The sequence below is a fragment of the Morus notabilis genome, unplaced genomic scaffold (genome assembly GCF_000414095.1).
Source record: "Morus notabilis unplaced genomic scaffold, ASM41409v2 Scaffold172, whole genome shotgun sequence".
NCBI classification, from domain to species: Eukaryota; Viridiplantae; Streptophyta; class Magnoliopsida; order Rosales; family Moraceae; genus Morus; species Morus notabilis.
In genome coordinates, this window is record NW_010362230.1 from 1,082,930 (window position 1) to 1,094,110 (window position 11,181).

Here is an 11,181-nt window from a genome sequence, read left to right on the forward strand (position 1 = left end):
ATGCTAAATAAAATAAAGATTAAAAAATAAGGCAAAACCGGGGAAAATGAGTAATAAAAAAAGTCGAAGGCTCTCTTCTCACGTGCTGCCACGTGGCAACATGAGAGGAGAGAAGCTCTTTTTTCTTTATTAAATTATATTAAATTAAATAAAAATTTTTTTTTTATTTATAAATAGAAACTGACCCTAACGATAAAAAATTTTATTAGAGAAATTTAAAATAAAAAGACACAAAAAAAGGCCAATTAAGGATCAAATAAAATAAGAAAAAAGAAAAAAAAATAGAATTAAAAAGGTTATTTTTATTTTCACCCTTTGGAAACCGAATCCAACAATAAAATTTTAAGTTGGAACTTGAATCTGTCGCCAAGTAAAATTTTAAAAGTTGCTCAAGTTTTTTTTTTTTTTTTTTAAATTCTTGATTGATGTGTTGGAAGAAGAAGAATAAAAAATGAAAGGACTGCTTTTTTTATTCTTGAGGGATGCCTTTTTCTTTTCTTTTTTTTTAATTTTTATTTTTATTCTTGAGGGATGTGTTGCCTTCCTTATTTAAGAATCATTATCACATGCACTTCCTATTTTTGTTCTTTTAGGTTGCTCCTATTTAGGAGACGTTTGATTGATGGATTAAAATCATGAGATTATAATCATTTTTTATTTATGTGTATTTTTTGTGAGAGAAAACATTGTAACGAACTATGAATCATAATTTAAATCGGGACACGAATCCTCCAACCAAACAACTCTGTATTGTTTCTAGTTAATTACTTAAAATTTAGAAGAAAAAGCTGCACAATTAAATAGGGGATACTTTTTTTGGTAAAACATATAGAAGCCGGATGCATAGGTCTCGTTCATTTCATCAATTTGAGTTTTATTACAGTAAAAAGTTCTCAGAAACAGTCATATCTAACTTTTTTATTACAGTAAAAAGCTCTCACATAAAATCACATCTCAACTCAAATTAAAAACTCAAAACAACAAACTAAACGAGCCCATAAAATCTACGGTTATAAAGGCCTTCTAAAAATAAATTAACAGGGGTTATTCAAAGTGCTAGTCCTCAATTATGAGCATTGACAATTTGGTTTGTGCACTTTTTTGATCAGATTGTTCTCTCTCTGTTTTTTTTTTTTTTTTTTTTTTTTTTTTTTTTTTTTTTTTTTTTTTTGTAGTTTTGGTCGATGAAGGACTTTTGAAATATAACTGAGATAATAAGATTTTTATAATTTGTGAGTGGAAATTTTATATAAACAATTACAACAGATGAAAAAAAGAGAACATTTTGCACTAAATTTACTATATACGCATGGAGGTATGATTACCTCTCAACTTATAGATATTCATTATCAATTTTGTGGTTAGTAACACAAAGTGTCAAAAATTAAAATTTTAAGAAGTAATCTGAAAAAAAAAGATGATCAAAATGTGACATACTCATCAGAGACCAAACCATCCTCAAGCAGTCCGGTTTGGTCGGGTTCGGTTTGAATTTCAAAACTGCAAAAACAGTTTGGTTTGAGAAACAAATCAAATCGGACTGTGGACAATCCTAGATTGTTGTACCGACATCATATTGAGTGACACTAGAAAATCAACTTTTCTAGGGAGAAAGAGGGAAATAGGCTAAGACTTGAGATGAATTAAAATTAATAGGCTAATAATTTATATAAATTAATAAATAGGCCAAATTACTGTTTTCGTTCATAACTTATCTGGTTATGAACCATAACTTGACAAGTTATTGTCCATAAATCACGGTTTTTATCCATATACTTGTATGGCTATGAACCATAACTTGACAAGTTTGTCTATAACTTATCTAGTTATGAACCATAACTTGATAAATTATGGCCTATTAATTTCTATAACTAAAAGTTGGCCTATACACTTCCTTAAACTTTTCATATTGGCATATTTTCTATTATTTCCTACTTTTCTACAACATTCTGGGCCGATGTTAAATATTAAATACAACCATTTTTGTAAACATCATAGCAAAAGAACCAAGACTCTACACTTAACACTACTCATGTAGACATAATATGCCCTAACACGTCCTTTGTTAACAAGGCTATAAGTATTCTCGATATATAGTAACCATGTGTGAACTCTAATCAGATTTCTTCTTCAAATATTAGCCCTTCGGGGAGCACATGCATAGTTTTAATTGTATTAATTTGGAGATTAGTCTTATTAGTTTTCTAAGGCCCATTCGTTTCACCGATTTGAGTTTTATTATAGTAAAAATCTCTCATAAACAGTCACATTCAACTTTTTTTACTATAGTAAAAAGCTCTTATATAAAGTCACATCTCAACTCGAATTAAAAACTCGAATTAGTGAACTAAATAGACCCTAAGATCATTACATTTTATCATCCATATGCTCTACGGAGAATGAACATAAATCTTACACGGATCTAGTTGAGAAGAACTATAATGCCTCAATCGAGATCCCAGAATAGTCGGGTCTTATATTCGTTACGTACTGTCCCCTCTAAGTACTTAGCGGCCCTTAAGGATTTCTTCGCATCCCCTAACACTTGAACCCAAGATGTCTCTCCTTATAAAGTTCTTAAGTCAAGTGTTGGTAAAGGTGGACCCCATGGGAGGTTGAGGCATTACAATAAAAACATGCATTTTTCATGTAACGCCTCAACTCTCCATGGGGTCCACCTTGCGGGAACACCTGACATAGTCGGGTCTTATACTCGTCACTTATTCGTACTGTCCCCTCTCACACCTAACGGCCCTCAGAGATTTTTTTGCGTCTCCCAACACTTGAATCCAAGACCTCCCTCCTTATGAGATTCTTAAGTCAAGTGTTGGTACCAATTGACCTGAGGGCCGAAAAAATTCCTGAGGGCCGCTAGGTGTCCAGAAAAGACAGTGCATATGAGTGACGAGTATAAGAATCAACTATGAAGGGTCGAGGCGTTACAAGAACTCTTCTGAGGATTGAAACCAGAAATCAACAATTGAACACTAATTATAAATGCTTTCATTTATGCGTAAAAATTGGCAGATTTTAATATTTTCAGAAAAGAAAAATAATTGAATAATAATTAGGAGAAGGAAAAGTCATCTTATAACCAACTTAAAGCTCGTATAGGGAAGGTTCTTAAAATGAGAAATTCTTAGATTTTTCTCCTAGGTTTCTTTTTTTTTATTATTATTGTTTAATTTTGTTTTGCTTGCTTTTGTTTTTGTGTAGTGTATTTATAATTTAGTTTTTCATTGTTTTCGTTTTGTTATACTTTTTCTCTTCTTTATTTTTAATAAAGTTTTATTTTAAAAAAAAATATTAGAATAAGGATTCTTACTAAAACATAACATGGACAATTTTTATGAAATAAATAGCATATTTATTAGTAAATATTTATTTATCTGGTGCTAATATATTAATTTATTAGTAAATACTAGTCGTAAATAAATTTATTTACCAGTAAATAATGTATTTAAACCAACTAAATAAATTTTTATTAATAAGGACGTTTGGAAAATGTACACTATTTTTATTTAAACTGGATAATGTACACTTTGACTCTTTATCCCTTAAATATGCGCTACATGTTGAGCAGAGCACATGCGTTGCTGGTGGCGTGCAAGCCATTTCGCAAAGAATTTTCCAAGTATTATTGTTAATAATAATAACAATAATGAAAATAATGAAAATAATAAATGAAAAAGAAAGAGGTAAACGCTTCTCTATTTTAAGCACACAAAAAAAAAAGCAAGCCCTTCCAATCTATATTGTTTAGGGCCTGTTCGGTTCGCTAATTCGAGTTAAGATGTAATGTTGTGTGAGAGCTTTTTACTGTAACAAAAAAATTAGATGTGATTATTTCTAAGAGCTTTTTACTGTAGCAAAACTCGAATCAGCGAAAAAAACAGGGCCTTAATGTATAACTGCGACACAATTTTAAAAAAAAAAAAAAACAAAGAAAGAAAGAAAGCAAAACTGGTATCCGCTGTATATCTGTCTATCTTCGTTGAGAGCATATTCAAAACTTGATGTCTTTTAAAAAATATGTGATTTACTACATATTCGATCACCCGTGGATTAAGGATTTGGTCATCGATTAAAATCCATGTTAAATGTACACGTCTAACTATATTTTCTGTACAACACTACAACTTGTAATAAAGTAATTATCTTTGTTAAAAATTAAAGGTGTACATCAATATATATACAAACAGTTATTTATATATCCATGTTGTCATAAATAATAAAAGTAGGGATAAAAAAAACTCATACCTTGGGTAATTGACAAATTGTCCCTAAACTTTGAGTATAGTGAAATTTCAGTTTTTAAAGTGCTTTGATTTTGACATGTTAGTCCCTGAACTTTCGTTTTCTGATTTTAGTTTCTCATTTTGAGAATGATAACAATGTGTCAATCACGTGATAATAAAATTTTACATAAATAATTACGTTATATGCAAAATTTTCTCTTCATTATTATTAAAACTTGTTGAATACTGTGATATTTTGCACTTGCTGTAATTATTTGTACTAAATTTTCATAAAAGCGGTTTTGAGAAAAAAAAGTTTAATAATTATGTAATTGAAAAAATAAATTTTCTCATATGTTTAGGTTATCCCACATATGAGAAAATTTATTTTCATAAAAGCAGTTTTGAGAAAAAAGTTTAATAAGGTTATTTAAAAACATAAGATTTATAAATAAATAAATAAAAGTAAAAGGATCACAATGCATATTTCAACTATACATGTATTTTGCTCAAAATGTGTATATGCGGGAGAAAATGTGAGTATATGTTGTAAAGATAATATATGTAAAATAGATTAAAGATTTTAAAGTAGAATTATTATCACTAGTACCCATTGAACTTTAAGGTCATTCTCAGTTTGCCCCCAGAACTTTAAAAACTCTCACTTTGTCCTTGAACTTTGAATTGTTCCCACTTAACCACCTTTTGTTATAATTTTTGTTAAAAATAGATAAAAAAAGAGTAATGCAATTACACAATCTTTCTATTTGAATTTATGTTAAAAATAAATAGATAAAAACACAAGGCCATATTTAACCCCTTATTTTTCTGTCTGATTTTAACATAAATTCTTATAAAATGCATTAAATGGGACACATTCAAAAATTCAGGGAATAAAATGAGAGTTTTAAAAATTTATAGTTCAAGGGGCACCACTGGAATTAATCCTTAAGGAAAAGTTAAAAAAAAAAAAAAGAATAAGTAAAAGTAGGAAAAAAACGAAAAAGAAGTTGATCCTTTTATGACGGTGTACTAAAAGGGTATTTGTTTTGATAGAAAAAAATAAGTATAAATACATTTGGAAAAGGTCTCTTAATATAAGTTATCAAGAAAGAAAAGGTATTCTGAAGAATCAAAACAAAAAGGAATAAAACTTTGAGAAATCTTTTAGTGAGAAAAAGAATTAAGGACATATTTGAAATATATTATTTTAATAAGAACAAAATAAGAAAAAAAATTGTATTTCAAAAAAGCATATTACAATAACTTTATTGTTGAGTAGCTTTTGGCAAAAAAGATAAAAAGGAAACAAAAGAAAGAACAAACAAGGAACAAAAAAAAAGAGTAAAAAAAGGTGGAGTTTACACTTGACAAATGGATGAGAATGCACCAAAAAGGTCTTTTTGTTTCTTTTATGCATGTTAAAGATAGATTAATAGATTATTATAGAGTATAGATTAGATTAAAAATTTTCAATGGGCGACATAAATTGCTCGTACTCCAGATCAGACTATTAAAAAACTAATGTAATGATTAAAATATTAGTTTTTATCGATAAAAAAATAAATGCGGGTCCTATCATAAGTTTTGCTAGGAAAATAATTATATTATAAGGGAGATTTTAATTAAAATGAAATATAAATTGAGTAAATGCACACTTAAAAAATTATTTTAATAAGAGTAAAGTGTAAAAAAAAAATCCCAAAAAAAACATGCTGATGTAGAAGAGTTTTCAAAAGAATTATATAAGCATAAAGAAATAAAAAAAAAAAAAGTATAACACAAAAAAATGGGAGTTGACAAGCGGTGGATGGAAAGGAAATTTGGCTCTTTCATGTATGTGTGTGTGTATATATATGTGTGTGTGTGTGTTATAGATTATAAATTATAGATTTTTTTCTAGCAGATGTTAATATTTCTTTCTGATAAATTTTTTCAATTTATTTTTTGACCCATGTTTCTTATTTTTTGTCCTAAAATTTTATTTTTATTTCATTTTAGTTTCTTTTGCGTTAAAGCTTATCTTCTCTTTTTTTTGGTAGTCCTTTTTTTGCCATTTTTATTTTGGTCCTAGAAATTTTTTTTTTCCTGTTTTGTTTATTTTTGTTCTTAAACTTATTTATTTCTTCGTTTTGGTCCTGGTCCCTTTTTTATTTTTTCCCTAACACTTCATCATTTTCTCGTTTTGGTTCATTTTGCCCTAAAATATATTTATTTCTTCATTTTAGTAATTTTTTTGACCCTTTTTTCCTGAATTTTATTATTTTTCCGTTTTGTTCTTTTACGTTAAAACTTATTTATTTCTTTATTTTGGTATTTTTTTGACCCTTTTTTTTTTTTTTTTTTTTTTTTTTTTTTTTTTTTTTTTTTTTCTGTTCTGGTCGTTTTACCCTCAAACTTATTTATTCTTCATTTTAGTCATTTGTTGACCTTTTTTTTTGTTTCTTGTCCTAAAATTGTTTTTTTTTTTCATTTTGGTTTTTTTTAGGATTTTATATTAAAATGTTGTATATTTTAATAATAACACAGTAATTAAAACTTCACACACGAACTACTCTCCACGCGTACATAGCAATAGCAAATGAAGTTCAATTAGTACGTTAGAAAACTCCAACAAAATACAACTCTCTCAAAGGTCATCATAAGAAGTCTCAGTTTTCACCGACTGCGATTTCTATTCTCTAGTATACTAAGACTTGGTAGCCAGCCAGATGCAGTACTATATATATATATATACACACACACACACACTACATTTGTCCATTGCACTAATCTGTCCCTACTCTCTCTCTCTCTCTTTCCTTCCTCAAAAGAAAGAAGACCAAATCATTATAATGGACGACACTTCGTTCTCTTCTGTCTTCGAACTTGACCAAAGCAATATCCATAATTTTGAACCAGGAAAAAAAGGAGGTAATGGCGTCTATGATTCTCATGCATCAAATTATTATGAACAAAATAAGCACGATGAATCCCAACAACACGTTGACAACCGTCACTCATCAAAAAGTGAGCCACCACAGCATGAACAATCCAAACCACAGCCACTGGACCAGCAACTGCCACCTCAGCCGCCGGAAGCACCCCAACCTCCGCCGGCACAACCGGTTCAATTCCCACCGCCACCGCAAGGTAACCGGGCATGTGCCTGCCCCCCGCGCTCACTCAAATTTCTGAAAATTTAAATTTCTCAAGTATATATATGTTATTTTCTTAATTTGCCCCACATAATAGTTCTTTTTTTTCCCCCCAAATAACATACTTTTAAATCTTTTTTGAAGTAAATAACATTTGCTTAAGCTTTGTAGTAGATATCAGTTTTGAAGTTTTCATAATACATTGATTTCGTTGTCCTTCCTTCATTCTCTGATTTTTGTCGTTCTTCCTTCATTCTTCTTCCTTATTGGATTCTTTTTTATTTTTTTTTTGAACTTTTCCCCACGTTTCTGTAATTAATTTCAGTAATTTAACAGTATAACAAATCTAGATTTACATAAAAATTGGATTTTACAATCTCCAAATTTCTGCCATTCATTTTTATTCTCTCCTAAACTGTGCTATTTACCTTTTCCCGCGTAATTTTTTATGAACATGCATGCGCGGCTAAAATCAAATTCTGGATGTGAATTGTGAAGGTAACAACCTGGCGTATCAAGCTCGACCGCCGAGCCACACAACAATTTCGGGTTCCGAAATGAGCCGAATCGTCCAACCGATTTCCCACCTTCAACCCAAAAGTCTCAACCTGTTCCAATCCACAATGCATACATGGCCCAACACCTGCAATTCTCGCCGGCTCATTATCAGCAAGCTGTGCCTCATCAGCCTGCAGTCTATCAACAACCGGCTGCAGCCTCGCCACAGCCTGCAGGTTTCCAAAGGGGCCCGTCACCGGTGACGTTTCCGCCGGATAATAATGGAGCAGCGGGCTTCGGAACCATGCCCGGTTACAGAAATGAAGGCGCTGCAGCGCCGGGAATCCCCATTCGGAATCAAGGGCAAGTGCCAGTTATAGTGATGCAGCAGCAAGTTCCCACCGAAAATTGGAAAACTGGCCTGTTTGATTGCATGGATGATCCAACCAACGGTGATAATTATCTCCCTGCATCTTTTTAAAATTTTCACCCACAATTGTTTTGCATATTAAGATTTTTTTTTTTTTTTTTTTTTTTCTATTTGACATTTATATCTCCTTTTATGAGAAGTTATAATTGTTAAAAGTTTATGTCCAGAAAAGTATTGTCAAAAGATACGCAATATATATGCATGAGTCGATATACCAACTTTTCACTTGTTAAGTGTGAAATGGCTAGCATTTTTAAATCGTTAGATTATTATTAGATTATGTTAGTTTTGTAAATGAGTCCATCTATATCAATTTCGTGCTGTGTCAAAAATCTAACACAACGATCAATGACATTGAGCGCAATGGAACCTGTTGGATAGGGGTTTTGAGAGAGCTGGTCGCAGATTTGATCCTGTCTTGTATCAGAAAATAATGTGAATAATGAACGTCGCATTTCTAGGATCAATATGTCATATTATTGTTTGCTAATAAAGTTGTAAACTTCCGGAAACATAATAATAATAATAATAATAATAATAATAATAATAATAACAATAATAACATGATGTATTTTCTCGGCTTTTGTTCACATTCTCATTCACTAGTTATTAGTTAAACACGCATGATTTACAAGAACTGATTGGTGATTAATTGTCTTGACGCATATCAACTGTAATAACGGCTCTCTGCCCTTGCGTTACGTTCGGCCAGGTTGCGGAGATTGTGGACAATGGGAGCACTCGTAAGTAAAACATACTGCAGATATGAAAATTTTCTTTTCTTTCAGATAAAAAAAGTTATCAATATTGTCACGATAAGAACGAAAGCCATATATTCGTCATGATGATTATATTAATATAACACCGGCCGACTAATAATTGCAGATTTAACTTCTATAAGTAAAAGTAAGAGCATTATGATTTTTTCTTATGATCTTTCTTTAATGGTATTTTTTTTTATTCTAAATATATTATTAACTGTAAATCCTGATGTTGTTTTTACCTGCGATTTGCATATAATTATCTGTTTTTCTTTTTAATTTAGCTATAACGTGTACACGGCCAAGTTGTGATATTAAAAGTAGCAAAGTACTTCCAAAAACAAATATATATATATATATATATATATATATATATATACACATGGCAAAGTCTTTGGACATATTCTATATGTACAAATTGAATGCCCAAATATATGAAATGAAAATAAATGTAGAATATAGTACGACATGCAAAAGACAATAACATATAGATGCACTACTTATTCCAAATCTAATTTACTCCATTAATATTTAGCAAGTGGATTGTCTTTCGTTACAATTTATAGTTTCCGTTTAATTCGTTAATTCGAGTTTTTAATTCGAGTTGAGATGTGATTTTATGTGAGAGTCTTTTACTGTAGTAAAAAGATTAGATGTGACTGTTTCTGAGAGCTTTTAGTAAAATTCGAATTGGTGAAATGAACGAGGCCATTATATATTCATAACAAAGTCGTACATATTATATTCGACTAATTAATTTGAAATGTCAACACAGAAATGACTAATTTGTTTTATGTCAGCTTGTGCAACGAGTGGACTGCTCTACGGAGTGGTTGCGTTCTTCATAGCAATGCCTTGCATTATGTCATGCACGTATCGAGCAAAGCTGAGGAACAGATTTGGGCTGGTTGAAAGCCCAGCACCCGACTGGGTCACTCATTTTCTGTGCGAGACTTGTGCCATTTGCCAAGAATATGGGGAGCTTAAAAAGAGAGGCCTTGACCCTTCTATAGGTAATTTACAAAAATAACTCACTTTGCAATCAGTTTTATACATATTCATAAATAACATCAATAATATGAATAGTGATATTGAATACTACTATTACTCTTATCGTTATTTTAACATTATATATATATATATATATATAACATTAGTAAGGGACATAACCTTTCAAAAAAAAATAAATAAATAAAACGTAAAAAAAAAAGACTGAGTCTTAAGTAGTATTGAATTAAGGCTATGATTGAATTATAAATATCTCATGTTTGATTAAGGAGGAAAATAGAATGGGGGAGAGAGGATATACAACAATGACTTTTTTTTTTTAATGTTTTTTCGGGGGAAATAACGACTTTTCTTTCATAGTGTTAGGAATATAAGAAAGACAAGAAAAAAAGAAAATAATTATCACACTTAAATTAATTGGGGTTTCTCTCTTTCCATTTACAGGATGGCAAGGTAATGTTGCAAGAATGCAGCAGGCTGCCCAGCAACAACAAGTCAATATGATGCCACCAATTAATCAGAGAATGATGGCTTGATTCGCAAATAGTTTATTACGATTTAAATAAAAATGTTTGCATATTTGTGTGATTTAGGGTTGGATGATTCCAGTTATTTCGTTTGATCTTTCATATAATAATGGAAAGACAAATTGTTTCCGCTATTTTTTTAATTTTCATTCCACAAGACATTATTAACCTGTCTATAATGAGCAGAATAAGATTTCAGTAAATGACATGCGAGTGAACAAACTTGCTTTCAGTGCGAATGACACAAAACTGCTATAGGGTGTATGTTTATTCACATGAAAGGGAAAGGGAAAGGGAAAGAGAGAAGTTATTGGGCGCGTTTGAAACTCATTTTAAAATGATTTTATTTTTTATATAAAAATGAAAATGAAAACGTTTTCAATTTCAGACATAAATTATTTTTGAAAATGCATTTGATAGTTTTATCAAGAGATTGATTTCAGTGTAAAAAAACTTATTAAATTCTCTCTTTCTCTTTCCACTCGAGAGAAGAGAATGAAAACAAAAAATGAAAAATGACTTTTCTCTCTCATTTTACACTAACCAAAAAATCGTTTTCATTTCTGTTTTTTGTCTTTATTG

At 30.3% G+C, this 11,181-nt stretch overlaps 1 protein-coding gene across 1 annotated transcript; it reads left to right on the top strand.

The window, feature by feature from the left end:
• The first annotated feature begins 8,006 nt into the window (after positions 1-8,006).
• On the top strand, positions 8,007-10,608 carry LOC21407898 (protein PLANT CADMIUM RESISTANCE 7). Its single transcript, XM_024167780.1, has 4 exons — positions 8,007-8,325; positions 8,975-9,046; positions 9,865-10,077; positions 10,517-10,608. Exons 1-4 carry the CDS (start codon positions 8,007-8,009, stop codon positions 10,606-10,608), a joined length of 696 nt encoding a protein of 231 aa, XP_024023548.1.
• The last annotated feature ends 573 nt before the right edge of the window (positions 10,609-11,181 follow it).